Below are 24,780 nucleotides of genomic sequence, written 5' to 3'. Positions count from 1 at the left end.
ATCAAATTTAGAATAATATTGTTTTTCTCTTACAAGATTTATTAGTACTTTTTTATTTGGTAGAAAGTAACCATCAAATTTATTATATTTGTTTAATTCTTTATAATTTATAATCATTCTATCTTTTCCTCTAACTTGTTCAGAGTGTTTCATAACCATAAAGGTTGGACTACTATGAGGTCTATTACTAGGTTTAATAAGTTTTTGTTCTAACAATTCTTTTATCTGATTTTTAAATTCATGTGTATCTTCTATAGTATACATCATTGGTCTAACTCTTATTATAACATTTTCTATTAATTCTATTTTGGCTTTTAGGTGATATGGTTTCCAAAATAATAATAGATTTTCTCCATAATCTTTTTCTAAGTGTTCAATGATTTTTCTATATTCATTTCATTATTAAGAATTGATTTTTTCTCCCATTTATCACCACGCTGGGTTGGCTGAACTCTATAAAGTTTAAATTCTCTAGAAATTTTTAATAAGTGTCCACAAGATATTTGTAGTATTATCAAATAATTATTTTGTTTATTAGAACATTCTCCTTAATTTAATTTTGTTATTTCAGTTTTATTTTTTGTTATACCAAATTCATATTCTTCTGGAATTAAACTTATTTGTTTATTTGGTTCTATTAATTTACTAATATCTTTACATTCTTTATGAATTTCAATATATGGTTTATTGGAATAAATATTCCCATAATTAGAATTGGTAAATGTGTATAAAGCTCTATATTCTATAGTCATGATTTGATCACCTGGTTGCATGATATCATCCCTATGAAGATTAAAATGTAGTCCTAAAATTTCATTAAAATTTCTATCTTTTAATGATACACAATATGTTGGATAAAATGTAAACTTAATTTTTTGATACACTAAATTTCTTTCTATTGTTCCTAAATGACTATCTTTTAGATTTATTATTCTTCCATCATGTAAAGTTAATGTTAATGGTGAATCTATTTTTTCTCTAAATAGTGATTTAAACATTATTTGTATTCCTCCTAAACATATTGGATATTTTCACTTTGTTTTTTATTAATCTTTGTTAATAGTTCATCAACTGTATTTTTTGTTAAAAGATTTAATTTATGTTGCCCATAAGTTGTTTTTACATCAATGATTTTTTCTATTTTGTGATATTCATTTATTGCTATTCTTTCTCTTTTCCAAATTCTATCAAAGACTTCTCATTTTCCTGTTTTTAAGTCTAACGATAATTTTTGCAGTTTCTAAACTTGTTATTGTCAAAAGTGACTTTTAATCCATATCGTTTTATTCCTTCATATTCTTGTATATTTATATTATTACTTTCTATTTCTTCAATTTCTTTATTCAGATCCTGATTTATCATCTGTTTCACTTATATATACTTCTTGATTATAATATTCTTCAATAACTGATATTTCACTTAATTCATCTTTTATTTCTAAGTATTCTTTTTGTAATATTTTAACTTTCTTTTTATCACAATCAGAGCTTATATAACATATTTCTCCACAATTCCAACATTTACATTGGCTTTTATTTTTATTTTTATCTTTTTGTTGGTTATATGGGTTATTTATTCTTTTATAATATCTTCTTCTATGTTTTATATTATTTTTTATTAAAATTTCTAAATTTTTTATTTTTATATTTTCTTTTATTAACTCTTCTTTCAGGATTACATCCCCATTGCACAGGGGTTTCCATATCTTCACAACATATTTTAGTTAAAATTTTTCTGATTTTTTCATTAATTGTCTTTGTTGACATATATATGCAAGTCTTTCAAATAAAAATTTTATTCTTGAATCTAAAGTTTTATGTATTCCAGTATTATCTCTAACATATTTTTCAAATTCTATTTTAAAATATATTCCCCATGAACATGGTAATTTATTATAATACATGTCTTGATATACTTCTTGATTTTCATTACTATAAATTTGAACATAATAGTAATTTTTAAATTCACAAGTATATTCTTTAATTTTACACATATCACATATTGTTAAGTTTATTAATTTTATTTTAGCATTATCCTTTTCTCTTATTGATTATTTTTCAACATTTCTTATCCAATTTTCTCCTAGAAACTCATCTGAAATATATTCTACTAATTTATCTATACCTTGTCTATCTGATTTGATTGTTTTTGTTTGTACATTTCTTTTTATTAATATTTTGTATCATTGCTTATTCTTTTCCATCAATTTCTACCATCTTCTTCAAATGATGCTATTAAAAAATCTATTCTTCTTTCAGTATTTTCCCATGTGTCATTTTTGTTATATAAAAAGAATAATATCATTGAATATACCCAAGTTAGTAAGGCTTTTTAATAGCTACTTTGCACTTTAAATCTAGTTTTGTTCCTCCATGATTAATTGGTTTATCATAATTATCATTTAATTCGAACCTATCTTTATATTTATTTCCTTTAGGTGGTTGTCTATCTCTTACTTTATCATATAATTGTCTATATGGTTTATTAAATATAGGTGCATAACTTTCATCTGTGTCATGTAATTCTTGTTTAGAAATTCCTGTTGGATTAGGTCCTCCTCTAGTATTCATTAAAACTTGGTATTCACTTATATCAGTTAAGTTTAATTGATCAAAAATTTCTATTAACACATCTAATTCTTCACTCATCTTATTTTTCTTCTACTTCTAATTTTCCTAATGATTTTTCTCTAGATTTTTCTTCCTCTTCTAGCATTTTTGGTAATATATTTTTTCTAAATTCATCATCTATACTTCCTGTTTATATCACTATATTTTTTTTATATGTTTCTTTCCTATTCGAGTCATCTCTTTTTTTATAAATTTTTTATCTATTTTTTTATCTTCATTTTTATTATTTTCTTTTAATTCTCTAATCTCAATTTTTAATATATTTATATCGTTTCTTATTTCTTTTACTTCATTTCTCAAATCTTGTATATCATTTATTAATATTTTTATTAATGATTTTAATTCTTCCATATATTCACTTATTGACATATTAATTTTTTCTTATTTCTAATTCATAAGTTAATTTACATCTTTTATCTTCTTTTTTATCTATTATTTTTTCAAATCTTCTCTCAGTTGTTTCTGGATATTCTAATCCTTCTTTTACTATAGTAAAATATTTGCTCTCAAATCTTAGTCTTTCACATTTTAATTTTGTTAATTGTCTATTTTTTGATATTCTTACTCCTTCTGGTATTAACATTATATTTCTTATTTCTTCTTGTATTTTATCCATTTTTAAAAGTAATTTATTTAATTTTTGTTGTGTATTATTAATTGTACTCGTATTTTTCTCTATAATATAAATTATTTTCTTCATCTTCATATATATTAATAATTTTTTCATATGTATAAATATCTTTTATTTTTTCTATTATTAATTTTTCTAATATTTGTTCCTTTATTTCTTTAGGAAGTTTTTTAATTATTGTCAAAGTCAATATTTTTAATTTATTATAAATAGGTTTTAAAAATATATAACTACCTTTTTCTTCTTCTAAACACCAATAATTATCTATTTTCTTTATTTTAATTTCCATGATTTCTATGGCTCTGATACCAATTAGGGGGGCTACTTAGAGCGAAAAAAAATCAAATAAAAATATTAATCAAATAAATCAAATAAAAATTATCAAGTTTCATTCAATATTTAATTTTAAGGACTAAAATAGTAAAGTTCTATATTATGATGCCTTGTTATGTAATATTCAAATGGAGGGCATTTTTGGTATGTAAATTGCCTAAGGGCTGTTTTGGAAAAGTAACTCTTTTGAAAAAGTTATTTCCATATATTTCCCCAGTGGGATGCCGTGGAGCCGGAATTCTTATTTTAATAATACAAGGGGGTAGAGTGCAAGGGCAGGGTGGCAGTGGTAGCAATAGTAATATGGTGGTTAAGAAGATGGAGAAATTGTGTAATCATTGGTTACAAGGGAACTGTAAATTTGGAGATAATTGTAAGTACTTACATCAGTGGTCTACTGGGGATTGCTTCTCTCTTTTGACTCCTCTTGAAGGCCACCAGCAGGTACTCTTGAACCATTTAAACATATAATAAAGAGAGAGAGAGAGAGACATGGCAAACCAGTCCATTGGGGGATAATAAATCTAATTCAAATATTGAAACATTGTTTGTGGATTTTTCTTTAATTCATCATTGATATAGTTTTGAATTGATCAAAGTTGGATTCTTTTGTGCAGATTCTTAGTATTTTATTTTTTCAAGTTTTTGGTGGATTTACAGTTATGTTTGGTGTTGTGGGATCGGATTTTGAGGAGTTCTATTTGTTCACCCTGTTGGACTTTTTTGATACCCAATCTCTAGAATTCCTGTTGCTAAATGCAGCCATGTGTTAATATTGATCTTGCATGCTCTGATCATGTTTATAATGGTTTTGAAGTTAATGTATGGTTGTTAGCCTTTCTTTTAATTTAATCAAGTTGAATTTTTTCGAAGTTTTAAAATGTTTTATGTAATTGATTAAGCTACTTAGCTGAGCTCTGAATCAAACTTATAAAGTACTTATCATATCAGATTCAGCCAGGTCATGCACCCAGCTAAAGTACAGGATCTTCAAAAAATTTCTCCTTTTTCAAGATTAATCTAATACATATAGAAGATTTTAATTATTTCTTTTGGGGCATCCCCCAGATATTTTTTAAATACAATATGATCTCTATTTTAGAGAGTTGATGCTTAAAAATAAGTTTAAAGGGACTTTCTATTTAATTGTTTTTACATTTTAGTGATTGTATTTAATAAATTATAGATTTCAATACTTTATGTTTGTATTGTTAACATATTAAAAGATATGTTGAAAGTGTAAAATCATGAGAAATCAATAAACATTACTTGGAAAAAACAAAATGAAAAGCCAAAATAGAGGGGCATTGTTGGAGTATAGAAAATTTTTTACTATTGAAATTTAAATATGTTCTCTATCATACGTAAGATACTTTTTATAAATTAAAAGTCTCTTGAAAATGTTTTTTTATAGTTGTATCCATATTCTTAGGATTATTCTATGTGTACATCTTATGGTGTACACATAGATTACATCCCTTCACATGGTCCAAGAATATTTTATTGTATGTGGGCCCCCTTCATGTAAGGGGGGTGTAATACTTTGTGTACACCATTGTGTACACATAGCACAATCCATTTTATTAATCTATTTTTCAATTCTTTTTCCATTATGTTTTGCAAAATATATTTAATAGACTTGAAATCTATATGTTTTTGTTGATTCTTTTTCGAAGACAAAATAAATATTTAAAATAAGATCAGTCTACAGGTACGAAATAGGTTACAAAAGGGTTATCCCAATAGGGGCCGCTACTTGACAATTTAGTAACCCCTTTTGTACAAGGTTTTGTACATATAGATTTTTACTTAAAATAATTACAATCTCCAATAAGATGTTAAATATAATTTTAGTTGGTTATGTACCAAAGCAATGGAGGTGGCCTAGTGGCAATGTGTCCTTTAAACAAGGTTTAGGTCTTGGGATTGAGACTTTGACTCAAAATCTGCACATTTTGCAAATAACAGCCCATTGTGCAAAGACTCGCTGGGTTTTGTTGATCCAGTTCGTCAATTTTACGTGAAACCCAGCCTGTTAGGGCAAGTCTAGAACCAGTCCAAAAATACTAACCGGATCGGAACAAGGTCTAGCTTGTTGGGTTTTCGATCAAATACGGCTGGTCAAGTATGGGTTTAGTGTAAGTGTTATGCCTTAAATCCAATCGATTTAGGTTGTAAATGCTTTTAATATATTTAATGCATTTGATTTTGGCGAGATCTATTATTTATTTAAATTAATTTTGTAATAAATAATATTAAATAATAGAATCCGAAGATCCAATTTTTAGGTAATCTGTTAATCACAAGGAGTTGTGGTTGTGAAATACAAATTACATATAATTGGATCTTGAATAAACCATGGTCGTAAATAATAACGAGATACGGATATCGTTAATACAGTTAGACCATCACGTATGGCATTTCTTACTTGTGAAGTAAGTAGTTGATCTCACGAGTTAAAGTGTGGTGACACTTAAATGAACACGTGGATATTTTGTTGTAGAACAAAACATTGGAGACCCGCTAAGAGATTCCATATGGATAACTATCTGAGTGTCAGTGGCTAATCTCTAACGTTCGGTAGTGGAATTGGTCCTTTGACTTGAGGTCGTCATGGTACCTTTTATGAGGACAGTCATACTTTCGCGGTGTTGGATGTTGCTCTAAAAGGGGCCGCTAATACGACATCGTTTGGGTACGTCAAGAATCGTATGAAGGTTGTGATTAATCAATAAATGATTCGTCACTCTTAAATAGTAGGAGATTATGATCTGCGTTTCATTCAATTAAGTCGATGATGAAATCATTGGCCAAGGTGTACTCATAAGTCGAAAAGGAGTTTTCGATTTATATTGACTTAATAGTGGAGTGAAAGATATAATCAATGATCGAGATTGACACAATTCCATATCTCGTAATTGATCAGATCGTATTAACAAAAGGATAATAGTTTCACGATAAACGAACGAATTTGGTTTTGTCATACCACGTGACATTTCCCGTCACATGTATTGCCCTGACACATTGTTAGATGCCAATCAGGGACGGCGAGTGTGAATTGACGATAAATTAAAAGGGTGTATTAATTTATTAATTTTGATTAGATCAAAATAATATTTCACGACGTTAGGCATCGTGGTAGGGAACCTAATGGGCCGCACACAAAAGAGAATTGGAAGATTGCAAATTGTCAATTGGTTAATTTAACAATCGTTGGATAAATTAATTAATTGAATTTGTTATTTATATTCCTGAATTAATTAATTGGATTAATTAATTCACGGACCGGGTTTAATTAATTGGATTAATTAAATATTGGATCGGATCAGGCCGGGTCCGTTTGGGTTTATATATATACATAGCTAGGGTTTGAGCTCCATAAGGTTTTCATTATTCTTGCTGGCACAAAAGAGAAACCCTAGCAGTTGCAGTCTATTCTCTGTGTGGATTTCATTGGAGGCTGGACAATTGGACAGCTGTGGGAGGCAGATTCAAGCTGCTGGAAAGGAATAACGCGAAGGAGTTTGCAAATTACAAATAAAGGTATATTTCTTATCACAGTTTTTATCTAAATACAAAGCTGAATCCTGAATGAGAATTGAAATTTGTTAAAATCCGCTGTGCATGTTTAAGTAAATTCCCTACATTTAGTATATGCTATTACATAGGTTACATTTTGGTGGACCCAGAATTTTATCATTATATACATGTTTTTGTATTAAGCTTGTGTTTGGCTCGTGTTTATGAAATTCTAATCAATTTTATCTACACATTTCGTAGAACTCACAGCAAAATCGTTTATAAACACTTCTCAAATTTACTTTTGATTGTGGAAGATTAGTTGTTGTGCTTTCTCAGTTAACCATAGGATTTCTCCAACAGGTTGTTACCGGGATTGCTTTGCCTATGGGACTGGATAAGCTTTACATGGGGAGTCAAGATGACTGTCAACCCGGTCAGGTTGTTTATATAGTTATCATTTTTCTTTTAAATTGTTTTGCTTGCATTTTATCACGTATTGTGGAGATAATTTCATGAAAGAATATTTTATTAAATTATTTAATATATGCTCATAAGCCTGAGGTTTTCCTAATGAAATAAACGTTGGAGAGGATACGAAGTTGTTATGAGTTTTGAACATTAATATATGCGTAAGAGTTGGCAAAAGTTACTGCAAGGAACAGAAGTTGGTAATAAGGGAAAATCTCATTGAATACACAGAGTACTTCTGTAACCCCTCATAAAATGTTATATATATTGTTTTGCTCATTTAATCGGTGATCCCTTGGGAATGCTGTTGTTTACTCATTTGTCTTGTACTCTGGTTTGTGCTACAGGTTGTTGGGGTAGTGAATGTGGGAGGTACGGCAGGCTTTATGCTAAGTAAAGACCCATGCGAATGGAACATTCAGACATCTACAGACCTAAGTTTAAATGGACCTGTTGGACAAGTATATTCCCGTGTCATTGGCAATGATATGCTTTTTGCCGGTACGCAGGTAAAATTTTGAAAGCATTATAATTTCCTTGGTTTGCCAAACCTATTTCTTTCAATTTTCAGATGTGTTGCGTTATTTTTTAGCTTCTTCATGTATGTTTATCTTGATGGGTGAAAAAAGTATTTGCTAGTTTCCTCGTAGGCTTGCTAGTTTCTAGTGCCTTTGAGATGCATGGTTAGATGGTTGCCTACGGTGTTGAAGTGCAAAAATTGTATGCCACATACTATCATCTTTCCCATTTTCCTGAGCATACCTATTTTACTTTAGGACGGGACCATATTGGCATGGAAATTCATTGTAGCCACTAATTGTTTTGAGCCCGCTGCCTCACTTAAGGGTCACACTCTTGCTGTTGTTACCCTAGTTGTTGGAGCTAACAGATTGTACTCTGGTTCTATGGACCATTCTATAAGAGTAAGTAAATAAATGAGAAATGGATTTTTCTTACTATCTATGTTTCATTGTAAGAAAAATGGAAAAAGCAATATGTTGGGAAAACACCTCCCAAAGATAGCCAAAGGATCAAACAAAGTTGACAATGTGAAAATTTCCAAACCACTTCAAGAACAAGAAAATGAGGAAGAAATGATTTCAATGGAATATATGAATAACAATGTATTTGGATTACTTGAACAAGCCTCAAGTTAATCCCCAAGAAAGAAAATAACTTTAAATTTATACCCAAGATGAACAACCTTCAATCTTGTAAAATTCTCTCCAAATTTTCTCTCAAGTTTCTTTCTAGGTCTTGTCTTGAATGGGAAGGAGGAAAAATTGGCTATATATATAGCCTATCGGGGCGCCTAGGCGCCCAAGAGTGGCGCCTAGGCGCCATGTTCCTGTTTTGGTTCTGCACTCGGGGCGCCTAGGCGCTGCTTGCTCCTTCTCGGCTTCTCTTCTTCTCTTCTCTTCTCTTCTCAGCTTCTCTTCTTATCTTCTCTTCTCAGCTTTTCTTCTTCTCACACAATATCTTGACATCATAACTTTGTTCGACGATTTGTTATCTTTATTTTATTGTTGATTTCTGTATTCAGGTATGGAACCTTGAAACTTCGCAGTGTCTACAAACTTTGACAGGACATACGGATGTTGTGATGTATGTATTGTGTTGGGACCAGTTCCTTTTGTCATCCTCACTGGATAAAACAATCGAGGTTTTCTTCAAAAAAAATAAATAAATAAATAAATAACCTCTGACCACTGTCTTACCTTTTTGTGCGAAAAGGTTTGAGTTATATATCTTGTTGATTTTCTCATTTTTAGGTTGGGTGGCAATTGAAAATGGGAGCTTGGAAGCAACTTGTGCCCACATCGAGGAACATGTATTCTTTAGTTAATTACTGCATCAATTTTTTTAGTTGCTCATTTGATGTGTGTTGGAAATTTATTTGTTTATTGTTCAAGATCAAAAGAAAATAAAAAAAGGGGGGGTGGCTTAACCATGCAACCGCATGGATTAAGCCCATGAGGTCGCATGAGGCCCTCCCGAGAATGGGAGGCCATGGAGGCTGTAACCATGCGATCGCATGGTTATAAAAATTTACCGTTAAGTTAGTTTTTGACCCTTTTTATTTGAAATTGGTGACTTTTTATCATTGTTTTGCACCACTTCATGAAAAACTTGCCAATGCCTATAAATAGATTATCCAAGTGCAAGAAAAAACATATTGAGTTTCATTAAAATCTATTCCCAAATATACTTCTAATATTGAGAAAATTTATCACATAATCCTTTCATTTTCACTTGTTCATTGTGAAAAAATACCTTTGTTTTTTTGGTGATTCTTCTTGTCAAGACTTGTTTAATCCTACAAACTAGTTGCTATAAATCCTTAAAAAGCATTGGAAAGGAGGCAAATAACGTTTGAGGATAGCGAGATTAATTTCGTGTTCAAACCTTTATTGATATACTTTTATAATTTTCTTCTCCATTGCCATTATTTTTCCAAAAATCTCAAACGTTATTTGTTACTATTATTGCAATGGAGACGGAATCTACACTTGCTACTATCAAAATTATGAATCAAGACCTGGTACGATTGGACAGATTTGATGGTGCAAATTTCACAAGATGCCAAGACAAACTTAAATTTCTATTAATAGCCTTGAAGATCTTATTATATGTGCTTGATCCAAAATTGGAGCCCCATTCCCGATGCAACTAACAAGGATATCGAAGAAATTTGCGTAGAAAGGAAGAAACGGGAAGAGGAGGAATTGATATGTCATGACCATATTCTAAATGCACTATATGATCGCCTCTATGATATTTACACCAACACTATATCGGCAAAAGAATTTGGTACACGTTAGAAAGCAAATACAAAGCCGAGGAGGAAGGTACGAAAAAGTTCTTAATATCTAAGTATTTTGATTTCAAATTTTTGGATAATATACCATTATTGCCTCAAGTACATGAGTTACAACTAATTGTAAACAAATTGAAAGCAGTGAAAATCGAACTTCTCGAAACTTTCTAAGTGGGAGCAATTATTACTAAACTTCCTGGTTTTTGGAAAGGACATAGGAAGATGATTCTTCACATTTTTGAAGGCTTTTCTTTGGAAGATATACAAAAACATCTTCATATTGAGGAAGAATCAAAGGCAAGAGTTAAGATTGAAAATTCTTATAAAGGCCCTTCAAAGGCTAATTCCGTGGACAATGTGGACAACTCCAACAAGTTTAAAAAGAAATGAAAATTTCTTGATCCTATAAAGGATCAAGGAAAGTTTAAAAACAAGGCCAAAAGACCTTGCTATGTTTGTAAGAAATCGGGACACTGCCAAGGATTATAGACATAGGAAACAACAAAAGAAAGAAGGACAAGTGAACTTCGTTGATGAGAATATCGCCACGGTAATCGAAGGCAAAGTTCCGGGCTGGTGGTATGATAGATGCACTACAATTTATGTATGTTATGATAAGTCTCTCTTCATGACCTATCATGACATTGAAGACAATCAAGAGATACAAATGGGAAATAAAGGAAGATCAAAAGTGATTGGCAAAGGAAATGTGGAACTCATTTTCTCTTCGGGAAAGAAGATCACTTTGACAAATGTCTTGCATGTACCGAAAATGAATAGAAACTTAGCAAGTTGTGTACTCTTGGGAAAACCTGTAATTAAATTTATTTTTGAATCTGGAAAGCTTATATTAACCCATAATGGGAACTTTGTTGGAAGTGGCTATTCCACCGAAGGAATGGTCAAACTACGTACCATTGAGGATAACTCAAATAAAGTTAAATTTTTTGCTTATGTTACTGATTCATTTAATTTATGGTATGGTAGATTAGCACATATAGGAGTTAATACTATGAAAAGAATCATTAAATGTGGATTAATATAATGTGAAATTGACAACTTGGAAAAATGTGAAACATGTATTAAATCAAAAATGATTAAGAAGCCATTTCATAGCGTAGTAAGAACAACAAGATTACTTGAACTTATTCATTCCGACATATGTGAATAGAATGGAATGTTAACTAGAGGCGTTAATAGATATTTTATTACTTTTATTGATGATTGTTCTACATATACCTATGTGTACTTATTAAAACATAAAGATGAAGCCTTTAGTGCCTTTAAGACTTATAAGATTGAAGTTAAAAATCAATTAGGAAGAAAATTAAAGACTTTAATAAGTGATAGAGGTGGTGAATATTTTTCTAATGAATTTAACATATTTTGTGAACAAAATGGAATAATACATCAATCTTCTGCACCTAGAACACCAGAACAAAATGGATTAGCAAAAAGAAAGAATAGAACTCTTTTAGAAATGATAAATTCAATGTTGTTAAATTCTGAATTACCCTTTAATCTATGGGGTGAAGCCTTACTTAGTGCTTGTCATATAACAAATAGGATTCTTATGAAAAAGAATAAAATTTCTCCATATGAAATTTGAAAAAATAGAAAATCAAATATCAGTTATTTAAAAGTGTGGGGGTGCCTTGCATATTGTAAGAATATGGATCCTAAGAGAACCAAGTTAGGTCCTAGAGGTATCAAGTGTACTTTTATGGGATATGCTCTCAACAGCAAAGCCTATAGATTATTAAATCTAGAAACAGATGTTATAATAGAATCAAGAGATGTGAAATTCTTCGAGAATGTAATGACAGCTAGAAAATCTAAAATTAATGATAAATATATTTCAACCTTTAGAAGCTCACCAGAAGAGACATCCATAAAGGATGTTGAAATTGAACCTCGAAGAAGTAAAAGAACTAGAAAAGAAAAGAACTTAGGTTAAGATAAAATAGATCCCCAACTTATTTTTTTTTACATAGTAGAAAGAGATAGGAAGGATGTTGTAAGAACAATTCTCTTTGTTCTTCAAGTGAAAAGTGATCCTAAAACTTATAAGGAAGCAGTGCAATCTAGAGATTGCATGCTCTGGAAAGAAGCCATAAACAACGAAATTGATTCTATTATTTCAAATAACACTTGGAAAATAGTTGACTTGCCAGCAGGATCTAAGGCTATTGGTTGCAAGTGGGTATTTAGGAAGAAATACAATTTCGATGGATCACTTAATACCTACAAAGCTAGATTAGTGGCTAAAAGATATCGTCAAAGAAAAGGAATTGATTACTTTGATATGTGTGCACCCATAGCTAGGATAACCTCGATCAGGATCTTATTTGCGTTAACATCCATTTATGATTTACATGTTCATTAAATGGACGTCAAGACGACGTTCCTAAATGGAGATCTCGAAGAAGAGGTTTATATGGAACAACTAGAATGGTTCATTCTATTGGGAAATAAACACAAAGTGTGCAAATTAATTAAATTCTTATATGGACTAAAGCAAGCTCCAAAAAAGTGGCATGAGAAATTTGACTCTAAAATAATGTCAAATGGATTTAATCACAATTTGGTAGATAAATGCCTCTACACGAAAGTGAATGAAAATATATTCATGTTAGTATGTCTATACGTTGGTGATATGCTAATCATTAGCAATAATATAGACGGGATCAAAGAAATAAAATTGTTTCTATCCTCTACTTTCAAAATGAAAGATCTTGGAGAAGTTGATACTATCCTTGGTATCAAAGTTAAAAGGGATAGTGGGGGTTTTACATTAAGCCAATCAAACTATGTTGAGAGTGTGATAAACAAATTCAAACATTTGAATGTTAAGAAGGCTAACACTTCTATAGATCCAAATATTAAATTGATAAAAAATGAAGGTAGAGCAATTGCACAAATAGAATACGCAAGTGCAATTGGAAGTCTTATGTATGCATCACAATGTACAAGACTTGATGTAGCATTTGCTGTAAGTAAACTAAGTAGGTTTAATAGCAATCCAAGTTCAGAACATTGGAAAGCCATCGGTAGGGTTCTTGGTTACCTAAAGAAAACAAAAAATCTTGTTCTACAATATACGAAATTTCCTAAAATCTTGAAAGGATATACGACGCAAGTTGGATATCAAGTGCGGGAGAGAATAAATCTACTTCAGGTTGGATATTCACTCTTGGAGGTGGTGCAGTTTCTTGGAAGTCTAAGAAACAAACTTGTATTACTCATTCAACTCTAGAATCGGAGTTTGTAGCATTGGCCGAAATCGGGAAAGAAGCTGAGTGGCTAAGAGATTTATTATATGAAACACCTTTAGATATAAATGATATTTCTTCTATACCTACTTGTGTGATAGACAAGTCACCCTAGCTTGAGCGTATAACGAAATATACAATGAAAGTCTAGACACATGAGTATGTAAGGAAATTAATCAAACATGGAGTAATTTCTCTTACATTTGTTAAGTCTAGTGAGAACTTAGCTGATCCATTTATAAAACCTCTCACAAAAGAGTTAGTGAGATCAACATCAAGTAAAATGGGATTAAAACTCCTCAAATAGATCCACCAATAATAGCAACCTCACCAAAATATACTAAACTAGTATATAGAAGTTCAATAGGTAGCAAGAAGTTATTCGATAAGTGGATGGATTCAACACTATTAAATATATCTAATATTATATTTTGAAAATAGTGTTGGTTGTTACTGTTAGAGGAATGAGTTAAATAAACTCTTAATAAAGTTCAATACGGAGTACAAGTATCTATAAAAGTAACAAAACATACGAGAAGAACTTCACCTATGTGAATTTCGAGGTGGTGTCGCCTCATTAAAGAGTTGAAGTTTTCTCTCTTTAAAAGTTCAATGAAATAGGATTAGTGCAAGGCCATATTAGCACTAAGCGAGTTAGAAGAATTAGTGAAAAACTTAACAATTGTGTGTGTGATTTCATCGGTATTGTCACAAAGAATAATTAGTTCAAGGCACATTAGCCACCTGGAATTCTGATAATACTTTATGAAATTTACACTATGAATATATTTAAATCGAAATATATCTAATTCTTATGCATAAGTATTGATATTTGATTATGTGATTAAAATAGATTTTGAACAAGTATGGGATTGTTGGAAATTTATTTGTTTATTGTTCAAAATCAAAAGAATAAATAAATAAATAAAATAAGGGGGGCTTAACCATGTGACCGCATGGATTAAGCCCATGCGGTCGCGTGAGGCCCTCCCGAGAATGGGAGGGCCATGGAGGCTGTAACCATGTGACTGCATGGCTATAGCCCATATATAGCCTTGTGGTTGCATGGTTATAAAAACTTACCGTTGGGTTAGTTTTTGACAATTTTTTATTTGAAATTGTGGCTTTTCATTCTTGTTTTGCACAATTTCGTGAAAAACTTGTCAAGGCCTATAAATAGGTGATCCAAGTGCAAGAAAAAACATATTGAATTTCATTAAAATCTATCCCCAAATACACTTCCAATATTGAGAAAATTTATCACATAATCCTTCCATTTTCATTTGTTTATTGTGAAGAAACACCTTTGCTTTTTTGGTGATTCCTCTAGTCAAGGCTTGTTTAATCCTACAAACTATTTGTCGGAAATCCTTAAAAAGCATTGGAAAGGAGGCAAGTAATGTTTGAGGACGGCGAGATTAATTTCGTGTTATATTTTATTTTTTTCTATTTTTTCGGAGAGGGGAAAGATCTTTTCAAAGAAAGAGGTAAGGAAGTGGTCAGCTGAATCAATTGCCATATGATAAGAAGCTAATTATATCTACTTGTCATGTTGTGTCTCTTTCTATAGGCACCTCAAATTTTTATTCTTTACCAGAATAGAAGTTTATAGTGTGGGATATGTGATGAAATAAGAATTTTGTAGTTTCATTTTGTTTTCAATTTTTCTCTTGTTATTTTATGTATTAATTCCCTTGTTCAGGAGATGTCAATGTTACCTTGTATTGTAATTAATGTTATTATCTTGCAATAAATGCATGTATGGTAAGCCATATTGGTTGTCATTGATGATTAAGAATTTGAATATTTTTGGCGATCTTTATTATATCACGTTGATGGTATAGTTATGACGATCCTTATTATTTCAAGAGAATTTTTGTATTTTATGGTAGAGATTTACAACTTGAGGACGACAAATGGCACAATTGTTCATTTTGGATGGATGAATTCATCCAAAAAAAAGACCATTATTTTGGCGGTGAACTACACTTTCTTTTAAGGATAAATTTCGCAAATTAGTAATCATGTCTCTAAAAAGTTTTCCTATTTTTGCCCCCAACCTTTAAGAGATTAAAAGTAACCCCCTCATTTTGGCACAAATGTTGCTTATCATAAAATAAAAAATTCATCTCCATCTTTAACCAACCTATTGAAAATCATTTACTACGCTCAATCATTGTGCAGCTGGCTGCTCTCATCCTAAACAAAATGATTTACGTTTTATGAACATGTTTGGTTCAAATTAAAATTTAATTTTAATCTAAGTCAACGACAAACAATTAATATTAACCACATTTTTCACGGGTCCCACAACTTATCAACCACACATTTCAAAAACTTTCGTCACAATCTGCTAAAAAATCTAATTTTAATCCCCACCAAACATTCTCTATATGTAGTAATCGCCATCCCTTGATATTTGCATATTTAGGGGGGTAATTTTCCTATCTAAATTCCCAGTGTAATCTATAAACCCAAGGGCGGAAAGGGGGAGGGTTTAACTCTAAATTTGCAAATTTAGGTTTGGGTGGTATTTATTTTCCCCGCGAAGCCAAGAAATCCTTCCTATTTTTGTGAAATGAGGGAGAACAACTCCCCCACCCCCCAAAAAAAAAAATAAAAAAAAAATAATCACAGTAATGCCAAGAAGACACTTTGTTATAGCAAAATTTGGGAGGTGGTGGTGGTGGTTTGGAGGTGATGTAGGGTGGAGTGTACAAGGACTGAATGAAGAAGATGTCTAGGTTTTTTTATTTATTTTTCCAAATTATTTTATTTTGTTAGATCTACACCTTGAATTTGATTTTAAGAGTTGGATCACTTGTCATATACCTTGGTCAAATTTATTGATAAAAGAGACTCATGTTGCTTTTCTGAAAGATTAGGGATAAATTTAGTTAAGGACATGATTGCTACATTCACCAAAGTTGAAACCGCATATGCAATTCTTCCGTAAAAGAAGGTGCAATCCACGTGCCAAAATAATTGACTATATAAAGGGCATCCATCCAAAAAGACCAACTGTGCCAAGAATCCAAAGGATTGGGATCAAGTTTAATCAATATTTAAAGATTTGAACAAAAAATGCAAGATGGACAAAGTTTGGAACCAATTAGCCAATTTTCCTTAATTTAACAAAACTGATGTCCATTGGTGTTGTAGTAAACCTAATAAAATTCGAGCATGAGTCATTGTGAAATGTCATATGCAAATTGGTCAGGGACAGAAGAACTGGAAAAAAAATAAAAAAAACAAAAAGTTTTTGGTCCACAAGAGAGATTGATTAAAAAGTGATTTATCCCTTCGATCACCACTAAAATGTAAATATGAGAGAGAGGAAACCCTGGGTGAAGAATCAGAAGAGAACTTGGCAATATGGCTTCTTGTAGTCAAAACACTTAAAATACAACCCCTAAAATCTGTCTTCTCTTGTTAAGTGATAGTTTTTACCGTTTCTTGATTTTTCAATCCAGTGGCATGTTCTGAATTTTGGAAATATCGAAGAGGAGAAGGAGATGGAAACATGAAAAGAAGAATGAGGCTCGAACTTGTATATAATACACTATCCTAAATATGATATTGCCTCCTTTGGTATGCTTTTAGGATTTTTGGCAAATACTTTAGAGAATTTACAAGCCTTTAAGAAAGAAACATAAAAGCAAAATGATTCTTTCTTTCCTAGGCAACGGTATATAAAATTTTACTCTTATGTGAAAACCTTGGGGTTTATGAAAAGTAATTATGATTCATGTTTTTTCTTTAAGGGCTCTGGTGGTCCTGAATCCATTTAATTGCTGTTATAAGTTGATGACATGTTACTTGCATGCCATGATAAATCTGAAATAGAATCTGTTAAGTTTAAACTGAAATCAGAATTTGAAATGAAAGATTTAGGAAAAGCTAAAAGAATCCTAGGAATGGATATAGAAAGGGACAGAAATAATTACATGCTATGTTTAAAACAAGGAAACAATGTGAAGAAAAATTTAGATAAATTTTCTATGGTTGAATGTAAATCTGTATCCCTGCCTTTTGCAAATCATTTCAAATTATCGTGTGATCAGTCACCCAAAACTTAAGATGAAATTAATAGAATGAAAAATGTTCCATATGCTAATGCAATAGGATCCATAATGTATCTTGTGGTATGCACTAGACCAGACCTAGCTCATGGAATAAGTATTTTGACTAGATTCATGACAAACCCAGGTGAAACCCATTGGTTAGCAGTTAAATGGATGCTTAGATATCTAAAAGGATCATGCCATTTAGGAATAAATTTTCAAAGATGCAATGAAGGTATAATTCTGAAGGATTATTGTGATTCAGACTTTGCTGAAGACTTAGACAAAAGAAGATCTACTTCATCCTATATTTTTACTCTGTGTGATAGTTGTATCAATTGGAAATCACAACTGCAAAAATTAGTTGCATTATCTTCAACAGAGGCAGAATATATTGCTGCATGTGATGCTGTTAAAGAATGTATTTGGTTAAGAGGGTTATGAAATGAAATTGGTTTTCAAAATGATTCTGTAAGAATATTTACTGATAATCAAAGTGTTATACATCTGAGTAGAAATCCAGTCTATCATGATAGAACAAAGCATGTTGACATAAAATTCCACTTTGTAAGAAACATGGTTGAAAAATCTATGATTTCTTTAGTCAAAATCCCTACAGAATATAATCCCTCTGATTTAGGTACCAAGATTCTTCCCTTAAACAAGTTCAAAAATTACTTAATGATTCTGAATATCACATAAGATTAACAATCAGTGATAAACTAGAATCTTAAGCTATGTATAGAATTCAAACTAATTTCTAATTTTTGTTTTTACAGGTTATGGGAGCAAATGAAGCTAGTGCAATCTCTAGATCCATTAATTGAAACAAGAAATAGCTCAGCAAGGTGAAGTTTTTTTATATATTTGGGCTGCCTTGCTATTTCTAAAGAGCTGGGCCTCTTAACTGGTTTAGTACCCGGCCCATTTATCAAAAACGTTCTTTCGTATATAACGTTTTCTGCCTCTCTCAAGGGAAGCTTTTCTGCCGTACACATGGCTTCTTGGCAGCCTTTGATCTGTGACGATTAGTCTTGAGTATTTAAGTTTGGGCTCTTCATTTTCAGCAGATAATTAGTCTTTCTCTCTCGATTGTTCTATCTGTGTGTGAATTAGGGTTTTCAGAAATTGGTAACCTTCATCTTTGTGATGATTTCTCTGAGTTGAGTGTTGAGAAAATCTTTGCGTAAGATTTGTTGTTATCATATTTCAAATAGAGAGGCTAGAGAGAACTTGAAGAAATCTATAATTTCTTCATACATTTGTACGATTTCTTGGAGATTTAGTAGATTTAGAGCTGAATCGTGCAGTCGATACTCAACGGGTGAGTAGGTCTTTGTGACTGAACATCCAGACCCTTTAAGGGTGAAAAATACTCTGTGTTCTTGTTCTTTTTTGAAATCTTGTTTTTAATTTCTCAAAATCAAACAAACACTTTGTTAAAAATACCAACAAAATTGGAACCCCATAAGCCACGAATAACTATGTAATACAAGACACTGTAATAGCACCTTCGATAGTTTCATTTTGCCAGTGTTCATGCTATATTTGATGATGAGTTTCATATTTCATGTAGTATATGTAATCGGATGTTGGTATGGTGCACATCAACAATGTTAAGCCACCAAAGAATCGTCAATGCTGAAATTTAATTTTTTCTGAACTGTATTGCAGATAATGGATGATGTGAACGTGTTTGTAATGTGAACTCTAGGTGTCGTGCAAGACTTGAGTGCTTGATTCCAACAATGTGTGGATGTTGTGGAGCGAAGGGCCATAATAAGAAAACCTATAAGCAACCACTTCCGTTATGCCATTTGAGAAAGCGTAAGCGTGGAGCAGACAGTAGTATTTGAATTGGATAATATGTGTCTAGCTTTCGTCTTTGATGCTTGAAATTGAATATCTCGATTCAATGTAATCAATATATAAATGATTTTATCGAAACATCCATTCTAGAATTACCCGAATTACCATACCATTACCATATTGTTACCGTGATTGAAAAAAGTTCAATATGAAGATATTTTAGTCTCGCTATCGTCATCCTATTCACACAATTTTACCTTGAGCTACGACATATGTCTCTCAGGAGAATCTGCATTCACTGGATACTAGTAAGCCAATTGTGGTGACATCACAAAGTTGTCAACAGAAACACAGAATGCAATCATGCTACAAGTCACAACGAGAGATTACTTTGTCCATTGTAATGCAATTGAAAGTTAACAAAGACATATGGTAATACGATGGAAAAAACACATAGCACGAACGAAAATAACATTGAAGGCAGTTCATTGGCCTTCCCATAAATGAAAATGTCACTACAAAAGATGACCATAGCTACGATTCTTGAACGATGGACATCTTTTACCCATATACTATTCAAATTAAAAACAGCAAAATACGACAGATTTAGAGCCTATTTGGGAGTGATTTTGAGAATTGATTTTTTGACCGTTAGGAGAAAAGTGAGATCTACCTGTGAGAGAAGAAGGCAAATATAATCATTGGAATAGTAAAATGACGGTCAAAAAATCACTACCAAACATGCCCTTAGTAATCTTCTTCCCAAATTACTACTTGACTACTCAATCACCACACCTTTCATCTTCCTGTCCCGCCCAACACTACGTGGCATGAGGTCGAAATCCGTATCGTATGCTTCAATAATCTTCTCACAACCGTGCTTGAAAAGTTGGCATGCCAGGTTAGATCTCGATATAACGGATCAAAAGTGACTGCCATATCTTCGAGTTTCTCGGTTATGATATACTTGGCGTACTTTATGACAAACAAACAGCAATCATGCCTGCAATTCAGCAAAAAAAAAAATACCATTAAAAATGAATTTGGGAATATACCAATGGTTCAGCAATGGCTGGTTATTATGACATTACGACTACCTTGTACATCTCAACAGCTTAGAGCGAAAAATGTCATAAAAGCAGCAGGGTGTTACCCTGCCTGAATGTCATTCATGTTTACGATAAATGTGATATAAAAAAAACCACGGGTTGTGACAAAATACACATGTAATGTAAATGTTCAGAGCCTACGTCGCACAATAAGTATTGCTTACCCATTCTCATCTTGAGGGATGCCAGTTACAATATTCACATCAAGAGGCTCCACACATTCAATGCCATCAACTATGTTTGGTTAATAAATATCGAGCTTCACCATCACGATTACTATAAAAAGGGAAGCTTCGATTTGATTGAGAGTGGTGATTTCACAATCGTGATTAGGGTTTATATATTGGCTGATAACCTCGAATCACGCCTGTGCCGAAAAATCAAACAATGATTCCGTAATGTATTTGCTGCCGAAAGTTGGTGCTGTGAATGTGGGTAAGGATTCGTTTGCTGTGGTTTTTCGTTTTCCTGGGATTGATCTAAAGGCTCAATTTGAGAGAGATGCTGAATTGCTTTGGGAAGGGGCGAGTTTATCAAGCCTAATTGATTGACTGATTAAAAAATGGAAGGGGCATGTTTGGTGGCATCTAATCACCTCAGAAATTGGTATGCCCCTTCCATTTTTTATCCATAATACTGTATTTTTGAAGTAAAATATGAAAAAAATTTATTCCATAGTATTTTCTGAAATTACTTATGAAAACAGGTGATGGGCAAAATTTCCTCTATACACATTATGCACCATCAAATTCGGAGTGTTAAGAGAGCTTAAAAGTGCCATTATCTGGAACAAAATGGGAGCATCTAAATAATATCAATGGCTAGAGGTATACATTCGATCTGTTATTTATCGTTTTTCTTGATCCTATAATATTTCTAATCAGAGCGTTCCATTACCTTTGCCTTGAAATTTTGCAAGCATTCTAGGAAAATCAATTTTCTAGCTGCTATTATTATTATTATTATTATTATTATTATTATTATTATTATTATTATTATTATTATTATTATTTGAAATTAAAATGCAGATTTCTTTATGAGAATATTATGTGTATAATTATAAAATTATAGTTAAGATTGTGCTATTAGACTTACTCTCATATTTAGTTAATCGTTTATGCATAAAATAGTTAATGTCTTGTGATCTATATATTTTTATTTATTTGGGGGGATTAGCCACAGCATCTTTAATTAAATAAAATAATATATTAAGCTTAGGATCACGTAAAGAGTAAAGACATTAAAATTACAATTATTGTTAAAATTACAATTATTGTACTTAATATGATAAATTTTATCCCACATGAACTTTTATTATATTTATAAATTTAATTAGAATTAAATATCAAATTATCTAATAATTTGTCCACAGGAATTACGAATAAGTATATAATTTGATAGTTTTATTATAAAGTTTACTTTATGATAGAATATCAATTTTTTTTTCATAATTAACTTAAATATAAATTAAGTGCATAATTTGATAATTCTATCATAAGGAATAATTGAATATGCTTGAATTAAAAATTTAGTTCACGGGCAATTTTTATGTCATTATATTCAATTTTAGCATGATTTACATTGGTAAAATATGCAATCTACTCAATTGAGCCTCAATTTTAATATAATCATTTTTAAAATTATACAGTTTCACAACCTAATAATTTCTCTGGTATTCATTGCGATATTCTCAAATTAAAGATAATAATTACAAAGTATGGAAGGAGATAATTTATCTCCATTTAGAGTGGATGGATATTGATTACATTATTACGAAAGAGAAATCACCTGAAATCATCAATGCCAGTACCTCGGCAAACAATGCTCTTTATAAAAAATGGAAGCGATCTAACCTCATTAGCTTGACGTTCATGATAAGAGTGTAAAATATAATATTTTTCCCTCTTAATTATTGCATTCGTATGATTATTTGATACCAAAATGCACTCATTATGCTTATACTTTGATTCAGATTTCATTTTGGTTAAAAGTTGAAATTCAGAAGAAAATAGCGAAAAAAGACCAAAATGGAAGAAAGTGAAAGTTTAGGGACCAAGTTGCAAATAATCCAAAGATGAGAAGAGCGATGGAATGATGATTTGACAAAGCTAGGAGTCAATTGGGTGCAATTAGAAGTAAAAAAAAGGGAAAATCATAATATATTCACAAATCAAATTCCAACCGCATAAGGATTTTCAGATTTTCGATCGGAGATTAAGATCCACTTTTAACCGAGTAAACATTCGAATTTGGAAAGAGCTACTTCCAGAAAAATTGTAGCCATTTGTGTTAGCTTTCTAATGCACTTTGATTTGCAGAAAGTTATGGCAAAAATACTGAAAGCAGACACATAAAATAAATTCTGGCTGAAAATTTAGTTTACTTAATTCGTCTAACCTATTATGGAAACACGTTTTGGCACTCGTTTTTAACCCTATTCTGCACCAGAATATTTATTATTCATCTCCTATCAATGTTCTCTCAAGTTTGGCTCAAAAAATTCATGGAGAACTAAATTCTTAGGTGAAGCTATAGAGGAACTCATTGGATTTGACTACTTCACATCATTATTCATTCAAATTGGTACTTTTATTGTCAAACACCTCTAGATCCAGATTTTATTTCATGAAATTGCTTGGAATTGATTTAATTTTTACTATATTCTTCATAAACTCAATCACGTTTTCTCTATTGTAGAATTAAACTAATTGTTGAATTTCAATTTCATTAAATTTTATTAGTGGATTATTTACTGCCTTATGCATTGTGTATATGGTTGTTTCTTAACCTAATCCAATAAAGGTGTGTGGGAATGGTTTGAAAAAGTCTAGATCCTAGGATTACAATTAAAAATTAATTGATCTTCATTGTTAAATGTTTCGATTATAGGGTTGTGATGGAAACCTCTAATTGAGTAAAAAGCCATGAATTGTTGATGTCGATGGTCCAATCCAATTGAGGGAATTCGGATGCATCACTAATGTCGCATATTGATAATTAATTTTCATTCCAATTGACAAGTTATCTTCACATAAAATCACGAAAACCCTAATTTGTTGGATTCTTTGAGAAAATTTACATCTCACTGTGGAATCGACACCCCAAAGATGTACTACAATCACAGCGTTATACTTTAGACGTAATCAAATTTTGGCGCCATTGCCGAGGAGACGGTACAAATAATCAAAGGATCTTTAAGCAAAAGTGTGACTTCGTTCCTCTTTTACATTTTTTTAGTTATTTTAATTTCATTGGTTTTTATTATGTTATTTCTCACAAAATTCCATATTTTTTTGGTGCTTTATGGACAAAGATCGGTACGAGCGGGGACGATTCATTGCAAGGCCACAACCAGTGTTTGAATCTCTTTCTAACCCTTTCTTTGATACCGAATCTATTAGCACACACATCACATCACACAATACAATGACTGATAGTGAACACGAAAAGGCACCAACTGGACTTTGCATGATTATCTTCACCCCACACGCACGTCTACACCATCATGCATTATATTTTCACCTAATATTCAAATTTAATTCCCCAACCCTAATATTTTCATCATTCTTCCAATCTTCATTCTCTTACTAATCTCTCTCTCTCTCTCTCTAACTCCATGGCCTCCGATCGCCATTCATCTCCAGTTGCCACAGCAGCCAGTAAAACCTCCTCTCCGATGCGGTTGCCTTCTTCTCTTGGACTCGCGAATGTGAGTGCCGTGGTAATTCTTCCATCGCTGTGAGTGTCGGCGCGATTTTCAGCAGTGGCGATGTCGGATGCGGTGGGTTGAGGCTCTGTGGTAGCGGCGCCTGCTGCTGATTCAGTGACTGCTGCTAGGGCGACAGGTGCGAATGACGATAAATGGTGATTGGTGCTAGGGCGAGGAGTGGATTTGGGGTTTTTGGGTGTTAATGTGTTATCTCTTTCTCTTTTTCGATATGCAGTTAATGATTTGCCATGGTGGTGGCTACTTGTTGTTGGTTTTTGGGTGATGTTGGTTGTGACGTTGGTTGGCGATGGTAAGGTGGTGGTGATGGTCGTAGAAGTGGCGGCGGTGGTTGTGGATGGATTGGTGCGGGATATGGGTGGTGTTTGTCCGATCTGATTGGTGGTGGTGGTGTTAA

At 31.8% G+C, this 24,780-nt stretch overlaps 1 protein-coding gene across 1 annotated transcript; it reads left to right on the top strand.

Moving 5' to 3' along the window:
* Positions 1–3,722: 3,722 nt before the first annotated feature.
* LOC111405843 (zinc finger CCCH domain-containing protein 63-like) lies at positions 3,723–18,565 on the top strand. Its single transcript, XM_023034913.1, has 8 exons — positions 3,723–3,738; positions 3,812–4,038; positions 7,477–7,554; positions 7,932–8,093; positions 8,361–8,507; positions 9,128–9,249; positions 9,358–9,415; positions 18,518–18,565. The coding sequence occupies exons 1-8, from the start codon at positions 3,723–3,725 to the stop codon at positions 18,563–18,565; spliced, it is 858 nt and encodes a 285-aa protein (XP_022890681.1).
* The last annotated feature ends 6,215 nt before the right edge of the window (positions 18,566–24,780 follow it).

Source organism: Olea europaea, chromosome 1, assembly GCF_002742605.1.
Source record: "Olea europaea var. sylvestris chromosome 1, O_europaea_v1, whole genome shotgun sequence".
NCBI lineage: Eukaryota > Viridiplantae > Streptophyta > Magnoliopsida > Lamiales > Oleaceae > Olea > Olea europaea.
Note: the sequence above shows the minus strand (reverse complement) of the source record. Positions and strands in the feature narration are given on the sequence as shown.

Bases quoted from the DNA above. Each gene is read 5' to 3' on its own strand.
- LOC111405843 (XM_023034913.1), top strand. The intron at 7,555-7,931 runs GTTGTTTATATA...TTTGTGCTACAG, and splicing joins ATGACTGTCAACCCGGTCAG to GTTGTTGGGGTAGTGAATGT. The intron at 8,094-8,360 runs GTAAAATTTTGA...ATTTTACTTTAG, and splicing joins TGCTTTTTGCCGGTACGCAG to GACGGGACCATATTGGCATG.